General features: G+C 34.6%; 1 protein-coding gene across 1 annotated transcript in view; it reads right to left on the bottom strand.

Annotated features, from left to right (window-relative positions):
• Window positions 1–326: 326 nt before the first annotated feature.
• LOC124353471 (hepatic lectin-like) overlaps window positions 327–26,706 on the bottom strand; it is a 45,390-nt gene continuing 19,010 nt past the window's right edge. The window contains exons 2-4 of the mRNA XM_046803314.1: window positions 9,212–9,294; window positions 5,044–5,152; window positions 327–677 (exon numbers count right to left, since the gene is read on the bottom strand). Of these exons, the coding sequence (XP_046659270.1) occupies window positions 559–677; window positions 5,044–5,152; window positions 9,212–9,294 (311 nt within the window). The 3' untranslated portion in view covers window positions 327–558. The remainder of the gene's footprint in view (window positions 678–5,043; window positions 5,153–9,211; window positions 9,295–26,706) is intronic.

The raw sequence follows: 26,706 nt of genomic DNA, 5'->3' as shown, positions 1-26,706 counted from the left end.
ACAGTACATACTGTATACTTTGATCTGTTTGATGAAACAGCTTTCCTTTAAAGGCGTATATGTGGGGTAGCCTACATATATGTCATTGTTAATTTGACTAGAATATAAATATTGGCTATGAAATCAAGTTGAACTTTGCTGGTAAAGATTTCAAACATTATTTTCGCTTTTTCAATTATTATGGCCAATTCGCGTGTCTCGTTTTGGGCAGAATTCATAATTATTATACCATTAAACGATTCTCATAGTTTTTGTTAAGTGATTGAGAATTTGTATTAAAACTTGGTAGAAAACACATTTTTGATTATTTTAATAAGGAAATATAATTAATTCCAACACATTTAATCTATGGTTTATATTTTAAAACTACATAATAGTTATTAACAACAAAGTTTTTCTGTGGATTATTTTATTACGAAAACAAAGCATTATTGATATCAAAATTATTCTAAGTATTCGCAAATCGGGAAGATCTGCTCCATACAGTTCTTGTCGTTCCACATGTAGCCTTTCCTCTCCTTCTCGAAGAACTGGAGGCAGTGCTCGTCTCCAGCATTGTTAGGGTTCTCCAGGCTCCCAGTCCGAGAATCCAGAAAACGGCTTCCCGGAGGTCATCCAGACCCATTGTCCCTGAGGAAAGTCCGTCCCGGATGTCCAAAACTGTTCGTTCCGTAGGTCTGGAAAGTTTGAAGATGAAATAGACAAAGTAAACAAAACTTTTGTTAATATTCCAGATGTGTACTTGAAGGAAGAGAAACAATAATAGAAGGAAGCAAATTTTAGCAAACAAACTTTATAAACTCACAAGTCGAGTTTTTGAATAGTGGATTCATAAAATTAATGATGTGAAACGTATAGTTTGTTAGTAGCAAGTATCGTTTGGTAGTAGCAAGTATAGTTTGATAGTAACAAGTATCGTTTGGTAGTAGCAAGTATCCGTTTGGTATTAGCAAATATAGTTTGGTAGTGGTAGTAGCCAGTATCGTTTGGTAGTAGCAAGTATCGTTTGGTAGTAGCGAGTATAGTTTGGTAGTGGTAGTAGCCAGTATAGTTTGGTAGTAGCAAGTATCCGTTTGGTAGTAGCGATATAGTTTGGTAGTGGTAGTAGCAAGTATCATTTGATAGTAGCGATATAGTTTGGTAGTGGTAGTAGCAAGTATCGTTTGGTAGTAGCAAGTATCGTTTGATAGTAGCAAGTATAGTTTGGTAGTAGCAAGTATCGTTTGGTAGTAGCAAGTATCGTTTGATAGTAGCAAGTATAGTTTGGTAGTGGTAGTAGCAAGTATAGTTTGGTAGTGGTAGTAGCAAGTATAGTTTGATAGTAGCGATATAGTTTGGTAGTGGTAGTAGCCAGTATAGTTTGGTAGTAGCAAGTATCGTTTGATAGTAGCAAGTATCGTTTGGTAGTGGTAGTAGCAAGTATCGTTTGGTAGTAGCAAGTATCGTTTGATAGTAGCGATATAGTTTGAAAGTAGCAAGTATAGTTTGATAGTAATAAGTATAGTTTGATAGCAGCAAGTGTCTTTTGATACTATCAAGTTTTGTAGTGGTAGTAGCAAGTTTCGCATGATAGTAACAAGTATAGTTCGCTAGGCAGCAGCAACATCGCACCAACCACGCAGCAAACAATACGATGTACCGACTTCTGGTAATAGCGTCGCCGACATCGTTGACTTTTTTGTGGACAGTATACCAGTGCTCAAGAGGAGGATCGCCGGTCTGCATGAGTTATCTGCCTAGTAGTTGCATATTGAGGGAAGACACTTGTTCTTGTACTTTACCTGTACGTCTCTCATTGCTGTTATTTATATATTGTGTCTTGTTAATTCTTGTCTATTCTTGTTTATTCATGGTTTTATTCTCATTGTTTCGTGCTAATTTATTGCTGTTATTGTTCGTTGTTTTCCATAGTTCAAATCACGGTACACTAATAATTAATTACGTTATTGTCATTCATAGTTTATATCCGTTTCGTCACTTAAATAGTTTATTAATCGTTATTGCTCTATTTGTCACTGTAGTTGTTTACTTTCATTGTTTAATTATTGTTCAAAACTGTAAAAATGGAGATGTCCGTTGAAATGTAAAATAAAATAAAATAGCGTCAAGTATCGTTTGATAGTAACAAGTATCGTTTGGTAGTGGCAAGTATAGTTTGATAGTAGCAAGTATAGTTTGATAGTAGCAAGTATAGTTTGGTAGTAGCAAGTAACATTTGGTATTAGCACCGTGTAAAAGTTATTATTATTATTATTTACATTTCAGTGAATATACCGGAAACATCTTGAATTTCGGATTTTAAAAGTAGAGTATTGTTATGAGTATTATCCCTAATCGTCATTTACTTCTTTTCAAAGAAGGGTGGGATTCGGGTCGATTCAGAGGATGAGTAGGTTTACCTATAAAATAATGCACTAAAGCAAGTTCAGTAATTATATGTAATAACATGTTCAGTTTTAAACCTAATTTTGTCTTTATTGTATTCTGATTATATTGATAACAATTTAGAAAGAATTTTAATTTCCCATAGAGGATATCCGTAATATAAACAATATTTGCAATAAACGTCTAGCAAATACTACATTTTTCTATCACCATTGTAAATGTGATGCGTAATAAATAAATTCTTGACTATGCCTGACCGTTTTTCACTGGCTGAAGGTCAAGCTAGGTTCTTAGAGTCTTTGACATTGGGTACAACGTGGCCGTACGAAGTTTATTCCTTCTTGTTTTGTTCAGACTTCGTCTTTGTTTAACGTAAAATTTGTACTCTTAATTCCAAACTATCAGTTGCTTAAACAGATTTAAAACATTAGTTATAGTTACTGTAGCCCACGTCCGTACTTCTCTAACCTACCACCAGTATTGGAAAAACTGTTGTATTGGCCGAGCGTTAGTGAAGCCTACCACTAAAGGGACTGGAAAAATCCCATTTCTGTCCTTCTGTCCTCACATTATCTCGATAGTTCGCGTGAAGCTTAATTTATATATAGGCACCAACGACGATGGTGGCTAAATGAGATTTGGGTGAGCGAATGCAAAATGTTTTGTATTGGTCTTTTGAGTAACTACGATGACAACACTAAAAAATCGCTAAAGTGATAAATTTGGAAAAAAACTGAGTTCAATAATATAACATTATTAGCGGACCCGGCGCGCTTCGCTACGCATTTCAATAATTTTTTGCAAAATTAATATCTTTACTGCTTGATAATTTGAAAATAGATTTTTATCAATTTCATAATTATAATTGTGTATTCTATACCTTTCATCTTTACAATGAATCAAGTCGTGGAACTATGTAACAATGACAGATTTTAATAATTGTGTGTGTGTGTGTGTGTGTGTGCGCGCGCGCGCGTTTGTGTGTGTGCGCGCGCGTGCGTGCGTGCGTGTGTGGAGGAAATGGAGCTGGCAGCAACAGTGAAGCAGCCACCTCCCTAAAAATATGCCTATGTTACTTCCAGGAAATAAGTTTAGAAAAGAGGTTTGAAACAGCCACCTCTCTAAAAGTATGCCTATGTTACTTCCAGGAACATGTAGAATGACTGTACAAAATTGCACGATGTTTCGTGCATTGGTTCCAGAGTTATAACGGAACATACAAACAAACATTCGCATTTATATATATATATATATATATATATATATATATATATATATATATATATATATATATATATATATATATAGATAACATGTGACGTAGTATAATACGTGCAACCTGATGAAATGAGCTGTAGACTCGGAATTTTGCAGGCAACCTTATCGAAGCCTGTAAAGCGACTACTTTAGTCTGGTGTACTCCTGCTTTTTATATATTGAATCAAGCTCGCTACATAGCAATCGATGTAACGGTTGGACGATACTGGAGTGAAATATTTGTACAACGAAGTCAGCATAATTAGTTTTTGGGAGAATGGGTTTCGTCATTGATGAATGAACCACGAGGTATGCGCCTCGATACGGTCTTCAAAATCTGGATTCTACTTACGATCTAAATACGTAATATTCGATGTAGATTTTTAGATTTGTGAAATCTAAAAAGTTGCAAATGGCAGGCGCTTGTGTGTTTAGTGTGAATAGTAGTAAATAGACAAAAACAATGACGATTTGAATGTTTTAAAAGCATGGCAAACTTTCTACGGATTAAAGAGATTCCATAATACACGTTAGAAGGCAGACTTATCTAGAGAACAGATCACATAAATGTTTTCCAGCCATTTGAAAATTACATCGTGACATTTTCTGTTTATGGTTAAGTATACAAAATATACATTAATATTCCACTGAATATTTAGTGCTACGGTTTTTAATTTGATAACGTAATTTCTTCTACTTGCATACATAAATGAGAAATCTACTGAGGGAAAATTTTCAAATTTTCAGTTATCATTGAAAAGCAGACAGTTTCTACTCGGCGAAATGTTAACAAATATAGTCGGAATAGAACTGTTCTGTGTTCAAGTCAATTTCACTGGTGGGTCACTCTCAACTGTCAATATTGTCAATTTGTGGACAATGCTTTTTTAATAATTATGTCGGCGAGAAATTTGAAAGGTTATAGGTGAAAATCGCCCATCCTGATGTACCTAAACTTGAATCGGTTATGTTGAAGTTAGCCTATCATGTATTGTAAGAACAAGAAGTGATGACATGACAATGTATGTCTTTGCGCGCTTTCATCTACACAATACACCTGTCAGAACTAGAGGTTGAACTAACGTTAACCTTTACGTAGAAGAAAACCTTCTGTTATTTTAGACACGTAGTCGTCTAGTTAATTGTGTATCTTAATAAGTTATACAAACAAAAAACAACAAATCTACCAACATCAGGAACACTTTGTAAACAATAAATCAATTAATCATGTGCAGTTGTAATAAAAAGACATTTCTTTTATATAGCGCACTCTGAACACAGAAATCACCTCCTCTCTAGCAGTTGTATTGAAATATAAAAGTGCACAGTTTAAAACCTATTATATTATTGTGATTGATTGATAGAAGATAATTTCACTATATAGAATAGTTCAGGACTTACTCGTCTTCAGTATCGCCTCTTTGACCTGCTCATTCTGTTCCTTTGACTCGATGACGGCAAGGCGACCCCCGTGGTACCTGCAGTGAGCGTAAGCTGCGTACCAGTTGACCTGCACAAGAGTTAGATCTACACATCACCAGTGTTACCAACTGTTAATAGGGATAAGGCCAGTCGATCCCCATGGTACCTGCAGTGAGCGTAAGCTGCATACCAGTTGACCTGCACAAGAGTTAGATCTAGATATCACCAGTGTTACCAACTGTTACAAGGGATAAGGCCAGGCGACCTCCGTGGTACCTGCAGTGAGCGTAAGCTGCGTACCAGTTGACCTGCACAAGAGTTAGATCTAGATATCACCAGTGTTACCAACTGTTACAAGGGATAAGGCCAGGCGACCTCCATGGTACCTGCAGTGAGCGTAAGCAGCATACCAGTTGACCTGCACAAGAGTTAGATCTAGATATCACCAGTGTTACCAACTGTTACAAGGGATAAGGCCAGGCGATCCCCGTGGTACCTGCAGTGAGCGTAAGCTGCATACCAGTTGACCTGCACAAGAGTTAGATCTACACATCACCAGTGTTACCAACTGTTACAAGGGATAAGGCCAGGCGACCTCCGTGGTACCTGCAGTGAGCGTAAGCTGCATACCAGTTGACCTGCACAGGAGATCTAGATAACACCAGTGGTACCAACTGTTACAAGGGATAAGGCCAGGCGACCTCCGTGGTACCTGCAGTGAGCGTAAGCTGCATACCAGTTGACCTGCACAGGAGATCTAGATAACACCAGTGGTACCAACTGTTACAAGGTATAAGGCCAGGCGACCTCCATGGTACCTGCAGTGAGCGTAAGCTGCATACCAGTTGACCTGCACAAGAGTTAGATCTACACATCACCAGTGTTACCAACTGTTACAAGGGATAAGGCCAGGCGACCTCCGTGGTACCTGCAGTGAGCGTAAGCTGCATACCAGTTAACCTGCACAAGAGATTAGATCTACACATCACCAGTGGTTACCAACTGTTACATAGGTATAAGGCCAGTCGACCTCCGTGGTACCTGCAGTGAGCGTAAGCTGCATACCAGTTGACCTGCACAGAGAGATCTAGATACACACCAGTGTTACCAACTGTTACAAGGGATAAGGCCAGGCGACCTCCGTGGTACCTGCAGTGAGCGTAAGCTGCATACCAGTTGACCTGCACAAGAGATCTAGATAACACCAGTGGTACCAACTGTTACAAGGTATAAGGCCAGGCGACCTCCGTGGTACCTGCAGTGAGCGTAAGCTGCATACCAGTTGACCTGCACAGGAGATCTAGATAACACCAGTGGTACCAACTGTTACAAGGTATAAGGCCAGGCGACCTCCGTGGTACCTGCAGTGAGCGTAAGCTGCATACCAGTTGACCTGCACAGGAGATCTAGATAACACCAGTGGTACCAACTGTTACAAGGTATAAGGCCAGGCGACCTCCATGGCACCTGCAGTGAGCGTAAGCTGCATACCAGTTGACCTGCACAGGAGATCTAGATAACACCAGTGGTACCAACTGTTTACAAGGTATAAGGCCAGGCGACCTCCATGGTACCTGCAGTGAGCGTAAGCTGCATACCAGTTGACCTGCACAAGAGTTACATCTAGATATCACCAGTGTTACCAACTGTTAAAAGGGATAAGGCCAGGCGATCCCCATGGTACCTGCAGTTGCGTAAGCTGCATACCTACCAGTTGACCTGCACAAGAGTTACATCTACACATCACCAGTGTTACCAACTGTTAAAAGGGATAAGGCCAGGCGATCCCCATGGTACCTGCAGTTGCGTAAGCTGCATACCTACCAGTTGACCTGCACAAGAGTTACATCTAGATATCACCAGTGTTACCAACTGTTAAAAGGTTTAAGGCCAAGCGATCCCCATGGTACCTGCAGTGAGCGTAAGCTGCATACCTTCCAGTTGACCTGCACAAGAGTTAGATCTAGATATCACCAGTGTTACCAACTGTTAAAAGGTTAAAGGCCAGGCGATCCCCATGGTACCTGCAGTTGCGTAAGCTGCATACCTACCAGTTGACCTGCACAAGAGTTACATCTAGATATCACCAGTGTTACCAACTGTTAATAGGGATAAGGCCAGGCGATCCCCATGGTACCTGCAGTGAGCGTAAGCTGCATACCAGTTGACCTGCACAAGAGTTAGATCTAGATATCACCAGTGTTACCAACTGTTAATAGGTATAAGGCCAGGTGATCCCCATGGTACCTGCAGTGAGCGTAAGCTGCATACCAGTTGACCTGAACAGGAGATCTAGATAACACCAGTGGTACCAACTGTTACATAGGTATAAGGCCAGGCGACCTCCATGGTACCTGCAGTGAGCGTAAGCTGCATACCAGTTGACCTGCACAAGAGTTAGATCTACACATCACCAGTGTTACCAACTGTTAAAAGGGATAAGGCCGGGCGATCCCCATGGTACCTGCAGTGAGCGTAAGCTGCATACCAGTTGACCTGCACAAGAGATCTAGATATCACCAGTGTCACCAACTGTTACAAGGTATAAGGCCAGGCGACCTCCATGGAACCTGCAGTGAGCGTAAGCTGCATACCAGTTGACCTGCACAGGAGATCTAGATAACACCAGTGGTACCAACTGTTACAAGGTATAAGGCCAGGCGACCTCCATGGTACCTGCAGTGAGCGTAAGCTGCATACCAGTTGACCTGCACAGGAGATCTAGATATCACCAGTGTTACCAACTGTTAAAAGGGATAAGGCCCGGCGATCCCCATGGTACCTGCAGTGAGCGTAAGCTGCATACCAGTTGACCTGCACAAGAGTTAGATCAAGAAGTCACCAGTGTTACCAAACTGTTACAAGGTAGGAGTACGCCACAACACGTGTCGTGTATCAGTCGTTTTAATGTAAAATTCCAAGTATGTAGCTGATTTAATTATTGACAAATAGAACAACAGACAATCAAACGGCAAAGAAAAGAGAAATTGTATGTGTATGAATGATAGCCTTCAGTGGTTCACATCCAAATTCCATGGTTGGACTTACGCCGTTATAAAACTGATTCTTGTCTTTGTAGATATTAAGTTTAGTGTAAAAATGTTTTTTCTACATATGAAATATTTCTCGAGGTGTCTTATCAGATGATAAATTCAGATTTTGTTCATTAAATTGAGTTTCATATCTGGAGAAAAGTTTGAATTAATTACAAGTGGTAATTTCAAGTTTCCCTATGGGTTGATAAATATAAATAGACACACATTTCAAATCGGAATTAAATTAATTTTAACACGTGATAATTTTGTCAAAATACAAGGTTTACATACAACAGTAGATTACATGTAATAGACTCTTTCAATTAATTAATAACATGCGATTGAACCAATAAATTCGTATGAGGATTTTTGTAACTTTAAAAACCAGTGGGGTATTGCCTGAAGGGATTTTAAAATCGAATTATGCCTAAATCCCAGGGACCCTTAAAATTTCCATGTAACATTTGTCAGATCAGTTGAATAGCTTAGGCGTCAAAGCGTGAAAAATTCACCTTCGCATTTACAATATTAAACGATGTGATTATGTAAGGTTCATCAAATGAAGAGAAATAATGTGCCTTTTTTTACGGTTTACAAGGAAACCCGTAAACAATCTAATGCACACAGTCTGTCTCCCAATGAATTATTCAAATTTAAACATTTTTAAATACAACATAATAATATTGGAATGTTACCTATCCTTGCAGGTAAAATAGACATTGTTGGAAAAGCGTTCTAAACCGGAATAATTGGTGTAACGATTTGGATTTCTTACATTTCCGAACCTCTTGCATTGTACATTGAATAAACAAAGAAGTGCTAATGCTTTTTAAGTGGATTGAGTTTACAGTGGATTTTAAACAAAATATGAACATTTTGCCACAGTCGTGATTTAATAATATATTTTACTACGTTCTCTCTGATTTTTCAAAACAGTTAAAAAACAATGTTCATATAAAATATAAGGCATGGGTTTTAGGGCATTAAATAATCTTTATGGATATTACCCAATGTACCTATTACTTTTAGACTTAAAAATAGCCTTTTGCTGGTTAACCACGGTCTGACGTAATTTCTATTTCACATTTTTAAATACACAGGTTGAGACTTACCTTAATGAAGCGCTCCACTTCGAACCTTTTTCTCCTGGGCTGGCTGTTGTTGCCTGGTAAGTCTCCTGCTAGTACTGCAACAGCTAGCAACAGGGCAAAGGATAAATTAAATGGAAGAGAGTGATTAATAATATCAGTCCACTATGGCTTCTTCCTCAAAATGTGTGGGACTCTTAGTGGACAGTCGTGTTAACTGGAGAAGTATGTAAACTGAGTTCTGCATGCTTTTCTCTGAAAGTTCTTTCCTTATCTGTAAGTCCGTTTCTCTGTCCCCTCCTACTTCCAATTGTGCAGTGTAACGGGTACGACAGTTATCGCAAGATAACCGAATCAAGCAACGTCGAGCGTGGCTGCTGCTTGGATGGGTGGCCGCTGAGCGATCCTGTCCTTGCAAGCAGCCCGCCTGCCCGGCCATTGGTGGTGGTTCGGAAGTCACCTTTAAGCCGTTGGTCCCCAGGTTAAGTCCCCTTTTCAGCCTTAACTTTACCTTGTAAAATAAGAAATTACTTTACTTTACTTAAAAACTGTATATTATTCTTATTTGCATCTGATATACAGGTATGGTGGAGTTCTTTGGAGTGATTCGGATAAATTATTTAAAATTCAAAAACGAATAGTTAGAGTTATGTTTCGGCTGGGCCTTAGAATTTTAGGTCACATTTTATTCCAAACAGAATTCTGACCCTCAAATGTATTCTACATTCTCTGAATATTTTGTCGTTACAAGACTAACCTGCGTTAATTTCAACGCAGTACAACATCGGTATGAGACATGAAATACTTCGCCTACTACTATCCGGTTCCCGGCATTTTTCATTACGAACGAGGAAGTCGTTATGCGTATTAAGACTGTATAATAGGCTCCCCAATGAATTAAAATATTTCCGGACATTGAAAAAACTTCAGATATAACTTAAAGCATCGCGTCCAACACCAGGTGTTACACCCTGCTGAAGAATTTTTTAATTAAGGCAATATCAGTTCCATTTAAAAATATTGTTAATTTAGTTTTGATATTACAATGTGTAATCTTACAATCATTGTATCCCGTTAACTTTAGATTTGAGTTAGTCGTAGAATTACTGTAGTTTACAAATTAAATTAAGTTTGATTGAAGTCATATGTTTTCCAAGCTAACCTTCAAATGTATAAGAATATTATGAGATAGTAGTAGTTATAAAGTGTAGGTTCTGGGACAGGACCTTTGACCCCTGTTATCTCTCTGCGGGGGGTCCTTATCAGTGATAACCTTTGACATTTCCGCATATTTTAAGATAAGCACGTGCCAGATAACCTTGACCCCAATTAAAAAGCAATTGACCTCAATTAAATAACAATTAGATAAGCCCGCGAGGTCGCTACTATTGTTTACGTTTCGTTATCGGCACGCGCCGGTTCGTATCGCGAATTCTTCACCTCTAGGTCATTGAAGTTGATATCACTGTCAGGCGTCTGCCAACCAGTCCATTAGACCGATAAGGTTTTTTTCTCTTTAAAACTAGGTGATGAATAATATAATGCAACGATATCCAAAAAAAAAAAAAAAAAAAAAAAAAAAAAAAAAAAAAAAAAAAAAAAAAAACAATTCTTCTAACTATAGTACGATTGACTCGAGAGTGTTTCGAGTTATATTTTTCTGCTTAATATGCATTTTGTAAGAATATAAATGGATTGACTCGCTATTGATTTATTATTATTATTATTATGTGTGTTAATCATGTCGGTAACAATGCCATATGTAATCTTCCTTTATGTTTTGAGTGTTGTGTACAGTCAACAAAATTTCTCTTCACAACACTGGGGTAATGGAAGTACACTTGTAGCTCACGCAATATCAAACAGAACAAGGATAGATTTACATTACTCACCTAAATCTCCCCATCAAGCGTTGTTCACTTTGAACTATTTCAATGTTAGTAGCCAAGAGACAACTAGTGGATCTGATGGAGAAGAATCGTTGTCATTTTTTAATGAAGAGACTATGAATGATGCCCCGTCAGAACAAGGTGATGAAACGTTTTCTTTTGACGAAAACGACTCTACATTTAATGAAGACAACTATAGTGATGACACGACCACACTTGAAATTTTAAATGAAACAAATGACTGTTGTCTGCAAGCTGATGATTGCGCATATGTTAAAGAATCTTTACAAAAAGACATTGAGGAATACATCGATAGAATAGGACAGTTAAATAATGAAATCTCAAGATTGAATACAACAATTCGTGTCCTAGAATATGATGCTGAATTAAGAAACAAGGAATTGTACGAAGTGAAGTCACCCAAATATAGAAGTCGAAGATGTTACTGTCGGAGAAGAAAAGGAATTTTAAGACGTGGTGTCTAAGTCTTAATAAAGTTAGAAGAGCAGAAATAATCAACAGTTCAGAAGATTTACTAGAAAAACAATTTTATGTATATATGTTTTATATAAATATAACTTTTTACTGAGGTATTAATTTTATTTGTGTTAACGTCCCAATAAAGACAGAAGATGATTGGTATAATATTCATTATACTAAGCTTTGATATCAATTGACCTGACCTCTGATAAATGTTTTATCTAACAACCAATTTAATTTTAAACGAAGCGCTATTTGTCCTCTATTTACCCTTGTTTACTACATTTTGTCGACACGTGGTCACCTTAAACCTTTAGAATGTTTAAAACTGCAACTTTCTATCAACACGTGTTCGCCTTTAACCTCAAACGTCATTTCTGGATGGGTATATAGCGTTCTCCTCCTCAGAGAGTTGATCAAGTTCAATTTTCGACTTCTACTCGTCCGCTTCTCACTTAACAAGTAATTAGTAATCTTTCACTTTATAGTCAGTGTGATAGAAAATGGAAACCTTGCGGTGTTAACACAAGTTTTCTATTACACTTTAAAGAATTACAAGTCTGTAAATAATATACTTAGTGCTGTTGAGCATAGAACGGAAAACCTTGCGGTGTTAACGTAAGTTCTCTGTTTAACAGTTGTTTTATGTTAAAAATATTAATAAAAATTCACTTTATAGTCAGTGTGATAGAAAATGGAAACCTTGCGGTGTTAACACAAGTTTTCTATTACACTTTAAAGAATTACAAGTCTGTAAATAATATACTTAGTGCTGTTGAGCATAGAACGGAAACCTTGCGGTGTTAACGTAAGTTCTCTGTTTAACAGTTGTTTTATTTTAAATATTGAAAAAAAAAAAAAACGTTAAAGATGTAAAATAACAATTGTTTACAATCTTACGCTTTCTAAAAGTATAAAAGATTAAAAATCAACTTTACTTAGAATAATATTTAGTGTAAGTAACACTTATTTGTTATTAATTATTTCTTTTTTTTTTATTAGAGAAAAATGGATTCCGACAAATGGTGAAGCAGTCTATTGACGTCAGAGAACCACGTGATTTTACAGCTCATCACTAGAAGAAGAAGAAGAAGATGGAGTTCATAATAGATTTTCAAGGGTTTTAAAAATAGTAACAATGAATTTATAGTAAAAGAACTTGCTCTTATTTCAACTGATGCACAAATATATGAGCTCCATTTATTTCAGCCACCGTGTAATTTTCATGAACTCACACCACAAATACAAAAACAGGTGCTGTGGTTGGAGAGACAATACCATGGACTGTATTGGGGATCTGGTTTTACAGAGTATAATTCAATGAAAGATATATTTTCAAATGTTAAAATAAACGGAAATGTGTATGTGAAGGGAAACGAAAAACAAAAGTTTATAACTAGTTTACTGTCAGATTTTTGTGTTAATGTTATTAATATAAAAGATCTCGGTTGTCCCAATTTGTCTATTTTGAGATCTCAATTTGTACAACCGAGTTCGATGAAAGAATGTAGTTTTAATCACAGTCCACACAATTGTGCTTATATTAATGTACATGTATTGTTGCAATGGTTCAATGCACAAAAGCTTGTGGAGAAACAAATGGAAAATGTCAATTTAGCCTTTAAGGAGTGTTTTCAAAAAGGATACAAACATATGTCAGCTGGTATGGTCAAGTTTATCCCAAAACATTTCATTGTAAATCATTCTGAGGATGTGGAAAATATATATGATAAACTACCCAGCAATTTGAAATGTGATATAGACATTGTCTTAAGCATGACATGTAAAGAACACTACCCGCATAACGTTAAGAAAAGACATTGTACGTACTGTTTAAATAAAGTTATGACATCATTATCTGTTCAAAGTTCATAGATAACAAATGTATTTTTAATAATTGTTCTTTTGTAATAGTCTTTAGTACGTGCGCTGTTCTAACAACAACAACAATGTCAGTAGATACCGTTAATGGCTGTTGTAACATTTTCAACTGTACTAAAAAGGACTTAACAAACTCTGGATTTTATCGGACAAAGTATTTTGAGAATGTTATTTGCTGCGGATGCGGATGGCAGTCAGACAGCACCAGACTAACTATTAGACATTTAAATTTCGTTCATAAAATCAACAATCCAGATTGTGACCTGAGTAAATTTATAAAGGAGGATTATAACAACTATTGCAAGTACAAAAGGTCTGTTGCTGAAACTGAGAAGGTTATGAAAGAGACTTTTATGATGTGGCCTAAATCATATCCTGCAATAGAAGAAATGGTGAGCACCGGGTTTTACTACATTGGAACTGGTGATTCGACTACCTGCGTTAGCTGCGGTGTTACTTTGGATCAGTGGAGTCAGTCCGCACGGAAGACAATCCGCAAGAAGAACACAAGAGAGCATCACCTTTCTGTGAACTTGTCAAATAAAACACTATATCATGATATATTGTTGTTTTTATTTTTCACTACCAGAGTATAACTCATGATGAATACATTAGCTGTTAGAGCTGGTATTGCAAGAGAATTGCATAAACAAGCACGTAGGAATTTTCATACTCGTCATGTTGAACTTAAGGGTATTAATGATCTATATCAAGCAGATTTAGTGGAAATGATTCCATTTCAAAAAGAAAATAAGGGTTTTAAATATATAATGACAATTATTAATTGTTTCAGTAAATTTGCAATTGATATACCGTTGAAGACTAAAATGGGAATTGAAATTGAGAAAGCTCTAAAACCAATATTATTAAAATATCCTATGAAACATTTTCAGACTGACCAGGGAACTGAATGGTTCAATTCTAGAGTTAAATCGTTACTAAATAAGTATAACATAAATCATTATCATACATTCTCAGATAAAAAAGCTGTAATCGTTGAAAGGTTTAACCGCACACTGAAAAGTAAAATGTGGAGAGCGTTTAGTGAACAAGGTAGTTACCGCTGGCTCGGTTTATTACCAAAGCTTGTAAACGTATATAACAATACTGTTCACAGAACTATAGGAGTCAAACCTGTTGATGTAACAAATCTAAATGAGAGAGATATTTTATTAAGGATTGTTAAAACCCGTAAAACTCCTCAGTTAAAACAAAGATTCAAAGTTGGTGATCCAGTTAGAGTAAGCAAAAAATCTAAAGTGTTTACTAAAGGTTATTTTCCTCAATGGAGCAATGAAATATATACTGTATATAAAGTACAGTTAACGAAACCTATTACATATATATTAAGAGATGATAAAGGAAATGTCATTAAAGGAGGATTCTATCAAGAGGAACTAAGCAAAACCAATTACAAAGACACGTATTTAGTAGAAAAGATTGTTAGGAAAAAAGGTGATAAAGTTTTAGTGCGTTGGTTAGGATTTGATAAATCACATGACAGTTGGATTGATAAAGTAAATCTTCTATAATGAAGTTTGAAAAACAAAAAAAATAATTTTTCTGTTATAAATTTAGATATGATAATAAAGGAGAAGAATTCAGAATACAAAAAACATCATGGTAAATTATTACCTAATTCTATAAGATGTATAATTTGCGGTCCTTTCAACTGCGGAAAAACGAACTTAATGTTAAATTTATTATTTTCTCCGCAAGGTCTGTTTTTTGAGAATATTTATATATTCTCGAAATCATTGTATCAATCAATGTATGAGTTTTTGGAATGTGTGTTAAAAAAACTTCCTGAAATTGGATACTTTTCGTTTTCAGACAACGATGAAGTCCCACACCCAAGTGAAGTGAAACCGAAATTCCATAATGATTTTTGATGATGTAGCTTGTGGTAAACAAACTAATATAAAAAAATTACTTCTCCATGGGAAGACATAATGATGTTGATACGTTTTATATTTGTCAAACGTACAGTTACATTCCAAAACAGTTGGTACGTGATAATGCTAATTTTATAGTTGTTTTCAAACAAGATGATCGTAACTTGCAACATATCTACCATGATCATGTAAACCCTGACATGAGTTTCGATACATTTAAAACTATTTGCTTTAGGGTATGGGATCAAGGAAACAATAAATTTATTGTTATCGATAGAGAAAGTCAAGTTAATAAAGGACGTTATCGATCAGGATTTGATACGTTTGTAACACTATAAAGGGAGAGGTTACAAATCGTTTTGCATTTCATTTACTCCTTCAGTCGATGTTTGACGATCAAGGAGTAAAGATGGAGAGTAAAGCAGCAGAGGACGATCAATGTGAACCAATTGAGAATGAAAAAATTAACAAAACAAAAGAAGATATTATCAAAGAAATTAAAGAACTCCGGAAAAATATAAAACGAAAACATAGAACACTTAAACGTGACCTTATAGAAACTGAAGATATGTGGAAAAACAAATTAAAACCAATATCAGAACCGTTACAAAAAACTAGTTGAGGAGGGTGAACAGCTTCAACAACAACAACAAGAAGTTAAGAAAGAACTTAAGAGGAAAAGTTTAGAAGACCATGAAGAAACACCTGCGAAACGTTACTTACCTCAACATCCTCAAGGAGTTAAGAGAAAGCCTCGCCTAAATCTTCCAACTCAACCTGATTATGAGAGTGATTATGAATATGATGATGGTAATAGTGAAGAGCTTCCTTCTGCAAAACGATTAGCAAGTCATGATTCTTATATGGAAACTGAATTAACAAATGATAATAACGATATTGAAATGAATACACCACCGCCGCCAAAGCAATTTGACGAGGAAATGGTATACGAGTCAACAACTGGACAGGAATTATTAAAAACACCCCAAGGAAAAAAAAACTTGCAAAGGAATTTGTAGAACGTGAGTTTAAGGGGAAAATTGCTAGAGATTATTTTCTAAAACTTATACAAGGAGGTAAAACTCTAGACCATAATTATGGTATTCGAATCGATGGTGATTCTTGGATGATAGGAGACAAACGAATAGATATTCATGTTGATGATATTTTAATAGATGGAAAAAGATATAAAGGTACACCCGGTCTTTATGAATTAATAGTTATGAACATTCCAAACGATTATATTTATACTGAAGAGGATTTAAATGCATATGCTGACATTTTGAGAGAAACTAACGTTTATAGAGTGAATTATTCAGCAACAGGAAAAATTAGATCTAACAGAGGAAGTAAATATAAAAATATAATTGCTCCTCTGATTAATCGAGTACCAACACTTGAAGAGCATCACATGTCAACATATTCTGATTTGGTAAATAAAGAAGCTACCGGGAGCGGTATTAATTTAACAAACACCGCACCTAATTATGTCTATTTTGACGATCCAAATGAACTTGTAGATCGATTGAGGTTATTATTAGCATCTCAACAAGCAGGGAACACAGGTCATTCAAATGAAATCAACTCAATCATTGAAGAACTACTTGAATTAGAACCTGTATTGTCAAAAAAAACGTTGTAGTGAAAAAATAAATAAATATTGTTATCAAGTTGAATATTGTTCATTCCGGATCAGGATTAAAAAAAAAAAATATTCATCGAAAATAATAGATGAGCTTCCAAGTAAACCGCTATCACAGTTTGACATTTTAAAAATGTGCTAAGCTTCTAAAGTTACCATACTTTAGAGGAGTATTTATGAGAGACCTGTTACCGCCTAAAATTAACGATAATGAATCTGCAGTTGTTAATTTAGATAGTATAAATGGAAAAGGTACACATTGGGTATGTTATGTGAAACGTGGATATAACGTAGAATACTTTGACAGTTTTGGTAATTTAAGACCGCCGACCGAGTTAGAGGATTATTTTAACAGTGGACCCCATCACGTTACAATCAAATACAATTACTTTCCGAGGCAGAAGGAAAATACTTTTAACTGCGGTCATTTGTGTTTAGACTTTTTGTTTCGTGAAGAAATGATTTGTGTTACAGGAAGATCGTCTGATCTCAAGTGTACGTTGTTTCCTCCTTTAGATTTATCAAGATATAATGACTGGGAAATGGGTTTTTTGGATTTAATGACTTACAATTCAATTCCCAATATTGAAGAAAATATCAATAACGTACTTTACATCGGCTCCAATACAATATCTCTTCCAACAGGATCTTATGAAATAGAAGACATTCATAAGTATATTAACAATAAATTGAAAGAAATAGATCCGACTACAACATTCAAGTTAAAAGCAAACAACAATACACTTAAAAGTGAAATATGGTGTTCTAAGAGAATAGACGTTTCGAAACCTCACAATTTAGGTTCGTTACTTGGGTTTATAGATAAAGATATCAAGATATTGGATGCAAATAAATGGCATGTATCATCAAGTCAAGTGGCCATTAACAAAGTTGATATCATACGAATCACTTGTAATATTGTAGGAGGTTCATATAGAGACGGAATCGAAGGACACGTATTACATGAATTTTATCCAGTGGTTGGACCTGGATTTAAAATTGTTGAAAGACCTGAATCAGTACAATATCTTCCAATTTACAAACAAAATAATTTATCAGAATTTAACATAAAACTAGAAGATCAGAACGGAGATTTAATTAATTTCAGAGGTGAAAACATTAATTTACGCGTTCACATTAGAGAGAAAGGAGGAAAATAACTATGGGCTTGGTGTTTAACTCAACCTCTGCATCTTCTAAAAAAAAGTTAGTTAAAACAATATTTACCATTGTCTGGTATTGTTAAAAAAAATTATGTAGATTTCTGTATTTATCAATAAAGGAACATGTTACTCTATTTCGATTTTTTCTTCTTTCCTTTTTCTAATCACCTTGAAAGAAACATACAAGCGTATGTCATATATGAAAAGGTTGTGAATTAAAAACAAAGTTTTTGATTAAAAAGCTGTTTATTCTCACAATAACAAGCACAAAATGACAAGTCAAGAACTTACAAGCTATAATGACCATATGCTAGGGTGTTGATGTTGTTTGGACAAACATATCTCTTATCATCCTTATTACTTAAAGCTAACTTGTTAATTACTACAGTTTTTACATTGTGCTTCTTTGATTGAAAAGTTCTTACATCTCTTCTCATATTTTCATTTTTAAACAAACAATCTAAATAGTTTTGAAAAACTATAGTCTTATCCACGACAGTCTTTGAAATTCCTTTAGCTTTTTTCAATCTTAGATTATTGGATTCTTGTAAATAATCATCATTTGTTGTGCGGTAGGCATAAAGTTTAGGTCGTAAACCTACAAACTCTACAATTGGAATCCCTGTACATTCGTCTTTAAATTTGCCTAATGCTTTTTTGTTAGATGCATCAAAACACTTATGATCAAAAGGATAGTTGGATAAGTCGAGGTGTTGCTTTAGAATAGGATTCTCAAAGTCTTCATACAAGTCCTCAGTAAATACTTCATACAAAAAAGAATCTGTATCAAGATATAAAATGTTGATTTGTTTGTTACCATAAAAAGGTTTTACAATGTTTGTAGTGAAAGTTATACATGTGAAGTTTGGACAACTCCAAGACAGTGAATCCTACATAAATTGGTTTGTTAAAACAAATCTTATCTTTGGATAGCTCAATAGCTGCAATATTTTTCACCATATATTATTCTATTCTTAAAATTAGGCTTTGAAACTAACTTATCTACTCTTTTGCTATTAGTAACTAGTTCTAAATCAATTCTTTTCCTAATGTTTTCAATTGTTTTTCCAAACATTGCATTGTTTAGTAATTTGTAAAATTCTTTTCTCAAAATCGTTTTTTGATTCTTTTCGTTTTTTAGTATTAAAATCTATGTAAGGTTAGGGGACCACGTAACCTCTATCCTTCCCATGTTAATTTTGCCAACTTTATGTACTTTTTTCTCAAAAACTATAAAAAATGTGTGCTTGAAATTTTTACCCTATGTACTATACACCTTTTTGTACACATTTATAACTTTTTGTAATAATTGGTTCATAGTAGGAGTTTTGTTAATTTTTTTTGTAAGTGTAAACAAAATTATTTTAAGAAAATATGTTTTAATTTTGTAAAAAATGCTTAGGTATAATTTACAACAACCAAAAGTTATAAAAATGTAGAAGGCTATAAGACAAACACAACAAAAAATACTGTATCTTGATATCTTGTATGGTTGCTGAGAAAAAGGTACATACATAATAAAAAAGTAAACTTTCGGAAAACGCAAAAGAAAGAAAACAAAGAGAATTTTTGATATTACCTATTTATTTAATACGATCCAGATGCATATGATGGTTGGTCTGGCCCCTCTTCCTCAGCATACAACTCCTCCAGTTTCTTTTTAGATAGTTGTTTTGACTGTCTGGCTTTTTTTTGAATTTCTGCATTTAGTCGATCCGCTCTCCATATGCGCTGGTCATCAAAGGTTTTGAATACTTTTGCAGAGTGTTTTCCAACTTGAAGGCCCAAATTATTCAGAACGAAGCACTTGCTGATGTTTCCTTTGTTGAAGGCACTAACTGCATCATAAGCTCCCAGTTGAAGTGTTTTTAGTTGAACAAATGTATTCTTCGGAATTCGGTTCCATACTACATTGTTGAAGGATTCATTGGGGTTCTGGCTTTTTCCATGCAAGCATTTTTTTTAGTAAATCAGGTGCAGCTAGATCCTTGTATATAGGCTTTAGAACCTCCATGATAGCTTCAGGCAGATGAAAATGTGAAGTATGGTCATATTTTTCTTTATTTTGCTGATATTTACACCATGATGATTCTCCTTTAGGACACAGCCCATGGCTTGGTTTATCGTTAGATGATATCACATGGAAAAAGCCAGCCCATATTTCCTGCTTCATATCTTCTAAAGTTTTGTTAGTGTTCCTTATTATAGCAAGGCCATAAAAGGTTTGTAATTTGGTAACGGCAACATTGGTTAGGCGGCCACGACCAGATATGGTCTTATCTTATTTTAAAATGTAAATAATGTAATTGCAATATGTGATCAGCTGTGCAGACGACCAATAGTGAATGTCAGTAGTTTTGTTATGTTAAACTACACCAAAGACTAACAAATCTAAAGGCATAGAGATGTGTCTTGATTATAATATATCTTACTATAACAAACACACAACTTTGCTGCTCACGACTACTCCATGAGGAAAATTTCTCAGTGTATAGCAAACTTCAAAAAATTGTTTCAAGCATTTATACTTATCATATTTTTATAATTTATACATCATTTTAAACAGGAAAAAGAGTAGAATTATTTTAAATTATAACCTGAAAATTGACAATTTTTCGATTTTTTGGTTACACGGTTCCCTTACCAACAACTCTGGGAAAACTTTAGAATTCTATGAATCTTTTTCAACACAAGACCGTTTTGCAAAGCTTGTTTTAAGTTTAAATAATGACAAACATATATTTTTAATCCGTTAATGTTGTTAACAGCTTGATCTGTTTTGATCCTGGAGGACGTTTGTTTTCAGGGAGAAAAGGTAAATCATTATGTTCCTCATGAAGATGTTGTGGATAAGATAGATCACACTCTAGAATGTAACCATTTTCTCCTTCATCAGGCTTTGTCATAACATCAAAATGTTTTATCGCTCCCTTTTTTAACCATCTAAAGTTTTCTTTCGGTATTGGTTGAGACATTGAAAAACCATACAAATTATTTGCATCAATGTAAGTAAGAAAACTAACATCTTTACCAGCATCAAAAGATGATCCTAAATAACTATTGTTAGCTTTTGCATAGCGTTTAACACATTGGGTAATTCCTCCTCTTATTCCCTTTTCGATAAACATATACATATCATAATCATGAATCAGCTCAAGTTCAACTTTAGTATACTTTAGCATAGCATCAAAGGTAAGACTAGGTAAGGTAAAATAATGTGCTGGATCTAATTCATAATTATTTATACAAACTAATCTAAAGTTTTCAAATACATCACAGAGTAACAACACATCGGTTTTCAGATACAAATCGCTATAATCACCGAGGGTTTGACAGTTAAATGTATTCCATACTTTTTCAGCATGTTCATAGTCCGTGTCCGATATTTCGCTTAAACCCATACTATTATAAAATTGCGCTTTAGCAGGGAGTTGAGTTACATCAAGTTTCTCCCAACTATCGGTAAACTCATATGAATACACTCCTTTTCTCGTTACAAGACACAAGTCTTCATCACGAAAAAACATTTTTGTGTGAATAAATTGATCATTTTTTCAAATTTTTAACCAAAGAACTTAGACTACTTGCCATGAACCTAAAGCTATCTATGAATCTTAATTTAATACCACTATCTGTGTGTTTTACATAAGAAATGTATTTCTCTTTGGTGTTAGGAACAACATCAACTTTATTTTGATCAAGTCCTAAATGTTTAATAATAAAATGAGTATCATAATTAGAACTACCGTGAATTATAACGGGAAGAGATTTTTGATCTTGTCTTTTTAAATTACAAGAACCGCATAACACAGCTCTGAATTTACCAGTTAAGTGACAATGGTCTCTACAAGGAGCATTAAGAGCCTCACTAAATTCTGTGTTACAACATTCACAGTGGGTGGCTGACTTAAATCTATCACTTTCTTCCCTAGTAAGAGGTAACATGGGTACGTTTACATTTAACAAATCACCAATCAGATTTGCTATAGATTTAATGTACTCTACAAATTTTAAACCGGCATTAGGACCTCGATAGAGATAGGGCTCATTAGGCAAACTGTTTACAATTTCTAGTGGTAACATATTTTCGTTGATAGCAAAATATGCACAGAAGCTCATTGGTTCATGTATTTCTTTTACTGTTACATGTTGAGATTGTTTGTTACATTCTTCAGAGCTAGGTTTTTTTAGAATAGACTCAAAATCACAATAACATACTATAGGTACTTTATACTTAAAATGAAAGTTATTAAAAGATAAATAAGTAGGATCATCCTCATTATCTGTAAGATGAGGCATAACAACCTTTACGGGTTTGTTAGGAACACAGTCTTTTCTATGTTTTTTTAACAGTTTTTTAGCACGTAAGCCTTGAAAATGTTTTAAACAACTTTTACAAAAAGCTGCCTTTACTTCATGTTTTGTCATTTGTACACGTACTAATCTAGAAAAATTATTAATATAACAATAGTGGCTTACTCCTACATTGTTAGAAAATAACAACAAATCTATGTGATCTTTCTTCTCAGTCTTACCCACTTTCAGAGGATACACCTCATTATTCTTGTTAAGTCCATATACGTTTATACTAACAGTTGGATTGTTTTTTTCAAATTTACCGACTTGATTTAGAGGTGTTGGAAACTGAATACCGTTAAAATTAAATTTATGTTGTAAATCAAAGTATCTGTTGTTTACGCGCTCCCTGTGCACACCTTTAACATAATGATATAAAATTGCCCACTTAAAGCACTCGTTATCATGTAAGTTCATCGGATTGATTACTGCTTTTTTAAGCACTATTGCTGATGGTAAAGGTATGAAAGTACTACCTCTAAGCGGTTTGTACCTGCTGAATCGTACTAAAATCCCATCAATATGTAGAAGAGTCCACCCACTCCCTTTGCTTAACTGTTCACTCTCTTCTCTACAAATTTTTCTAAACATTTTTTGTACAACTCTGGAAATGGAAGTTTCTTCCAAAACCTTCTTGTTTCTGGTTTTGAATGTGCGAGGTGTTACCTCTTGGCTAAGAGGTTTTACATAAGTACACTCAAGCACAATATTAAACTTAATAGCATCACTTTCAGCTATGACCCTGTTAATTAAACGTTCGAGTTTATCCTCATGTTGTTGGAGAAAATCACAAATATTTAATAAATTCAAATCACTGTTTTTAAGGAAAAAAGTTTTAAGTATTCCCTTGAAAGCGGTTTTTTATCTCGATAAACTCATCAACACGAGTAACAACTTCAAGACGTCTCCGCTTAGTCAATCTTGTAGGTAGAGCATCTACTTCCATAGCCTGTTCATCACCGGCTAAACTGGAGTGTGATCTCTTAGCCATTGTAAAATTTGAATGTAAACTAATCTGAAAAAAAAAAAAATTTCTAAAGTGGTTAAGATAGAAGAAAGAAATATCACTTAACTAACCCTATTTACATAATATGTTTACTTCTTTACTTTCTGATCAATCACCGTTAATTTTGTATTTTCAATGTTTTTAACCTTCTTACCAAAAATAGTTAAAATAGAAGACAGATTTTTTAGAGCTTCCTTTTTATCACCTTTAGTGGAATCAATCAAAAACAAGCCTTTTTTTGATACCATCTGCCAATACATGCTACTTGAACTGCAATACTTTAGGTCTTTTGTTTTAGTAATTTCGATTTTTATTAAATGCGTACCCTGCTCTCCTGGAGAAGTAAACCTTAATCTTTTCTTATTTTTTAAACATTGAAATTGTTGACTTAAGACTATTGGACCCTTCCCTTTCCTACTTCTAAAAAGACTATCAAAGTCTGATTCAGATTCCGTGTCTTCACTGCAAGAAGATGAGTCTGATGAAGACGATGAACTAGAAGAAGATGAAGAAGAAGAAGACGAGGAGGTTGAGGCTGATCGAGATTTCTTAAGTTTTTTAACAGATTTTTGTTTTAACTGTTTTGATCTACCTCTCTTGCTACTTTTCTTTTCTTCTTCTTAATTTTTTAGATGAGCCCGAAAGAATATAATTTAAACATTGAATTACAGCATTAACTATTTCAGGTGTGTATTTTTTCCCTTTCAACGGTTTTTTACTTAAAATTGGTTTAAAAAAAGACATTACTTCATCGTATGTTTTAACTTCTGCAGTGAGCAACGGGACCTTTTCTTGACTAAGATCTACTGGGTTAATATGTACATTGGAATAAAAAACGTTCATAAGTTGTGTTAAGTCAAACACTAGGGCCATAGCGTCAAAGTTGTTTTTCAAAGTTTCGCATTTTTTTAGTCCGTTGACTGCCTTCTCCCACATATCCAAAGAATTTAACCCAATCGTATACAAATTTTGAATCAAAACTATCAAGCTGATCAACGCACCCTCTACTTTTGAAGAAGAAGAAGTGCTTTTCTTTGGTTGGTCAACCACGGCATCAGATCTCATGGATTCATTGTCAGAATCCACGGTTTCCACGACATGATGGGCTTGCTCCATTTTCTGCATTAAAAGAAAAAAAGAAAATTAGTTTAACCTGTTAAACGCTTGCAAAAGTTAACAAAAATATAATATTTTATTTTAACTTAAATAAATCTTAAAAGTTTATAATTATTTTAATACTACACACCACTAGACCCAAACCCATGTGATCCTCTCACGGTCTCTCCCACGTCAGAAAGCTCACATAACTCAGGATACAGTATTAATTCACAAATTAGTTGTGCTATCCTGTCTCCTTTTTTAATAACAAAGTCTTGATTTGAATGATTAAATAGTACAACACCTACATTCCCCGTATAGTCCCTGTCAACTACACCTGCTCCAACATCAATGAAATGATGTAGAGCCAAACCGGATCTAGGTGCTATTCTACCATAACAGTTTTCAGGTAGTTTAATTGCTATATCTGTCTTAATTAATTGTCTGCCAAATTTCTGTACTACATAATCATAGGCATTACATAAATCAAAACCAGCAGCTGAAGGTGAGCTTCTATGTGGAGGAAAAGCGTTTTCAGTTAGACGCACGAACCCTAGTTGAGACTTCGACACTAAAAAAAAAAGTTTTACATTAATTAAAGCTGTTTATGATAATAATTATGTATGTCTAGCTAAACAGAGAACTTACGTTAACACCGCAAGGTTTCCATTTTCTATCACACTATTTTATAGTTGTACTTACTTGTTAAGTGAGAAGCGGACGAGTAGAAGTCGAAAATTGAACTTGATCAACTCTCTGAAGAGGAGAACGCTATATACCCATCCAGAACTGACGTTTGAGGTTAAAGGCGAACACGTGTTTGATAGAAATTTACAGTTTTAATCATTCTAAAGGTTTAAGGTGACCACGTGTCGACAAAATGTAGTAAACAAGGGTAAATAAAGGACAAATAAAAATGTGATATTATCAGGAGAGCAGACGTTGCAAGCATGTTTCGGTGCATAATCACTGTTAGCGGTGGATCAAACAATACCGCTTACTTTAAAATTAAATTGGTTGTTAGATAAAACATTTATCAGAGTCAGGTCAATTGATATCAAAGCTTAGTATAATGAATATTATACCAATCATCTTCTGAGCTGTTGAATCTTTCACACTTCTATCTTTATTGGGATGTTAACACAAATTAAAATTAATACCTCAGTAAAAAGTTATATTTATATTAAACATATATATATATATATATATATATATATATATATATATATATATATATAAGTAGATAGTAATATGGGGTTCCTGGCGCACTTTCGGAGCCGACCGAAAAGCAATGTAAAATACTGTTCAATGTACCATAAAGGAAGCTGAGAAATAACACAGCAAATCTCAATGAAAAATTAACCGAATCTACAGTCGTTCGTCTCCAAAAGCGATCGGTACATTACTATCTACTCTGTGGAATGAAAAATTAACCAAATCTACAGCTGTTTGCTTCTACTTTCTTAAGCTGTGCTTTGTAAAATGTTGTCAAATCTGTTACGAATAAAGGATTTATCTTAATAAAATTTAATCAATTTTAAAACATTTTACTAAAAACATACTGTACTTTAATAAAAAACTTTTCTACTAAATAAACAACATGAACTCACCAAGCTCTCTTCAGTTTCTAGCATTTCAAAAACTTACAAAGAAAGACAATTTTAACGAGTTCAACGAATTACCAAAACATTTTAAAGAACAGTTGATACTTTCCTTAAATGATACAGAATTCAAAGAACTTGTAAAGTCTTTTGCAGAAAAAAACGTCTAATGGAGTGTTTTACTATCGGCAAAAAACTAAAAAAGTAAGGGATTACATATTTTAATATAATTACGAAAGATATTGAAAAGAAAGTAAAAAATAAACAAACAGAGAGTTTTCATCGTTTTTTTATGACATTTTTCCCATATTATACGTTCTTTCAAGATAATCAAGACTTAATTGATGAATTTCTTAGGAATTTTTGTGAGTATCAAGATTTATCAACACAATTCATTAAAGAGCATTATAGAATTTTTCTTATAGAATATAGCCACATTTTGTGTGAAACAAAAGGTATTACTGTAGATAATATTCCATGTGATTCCTATGAAGAAAGACACCAACTA

The sequence above is a fragment of the Homalodisca vitripennis genome, chromosome 2, assembly GCF_021130785.1.
Source record: "Homalodisca vitripennis isolate AUS2020 chromosome 2, UT_GWSS_2.1, whole genome shotgun sequence".
NCBI classification, from domain to species: Eukaryota; Metazoa; Arthropoda; class Insecta; order Hemiptera; family Cicadellidae; genus Homalodisca; species Homalodisca vitripennis.
Note: the sequence above shows the minus strand (reverse complement) of the source record. Positions and strands in the feature narration are given on the sequence as shown.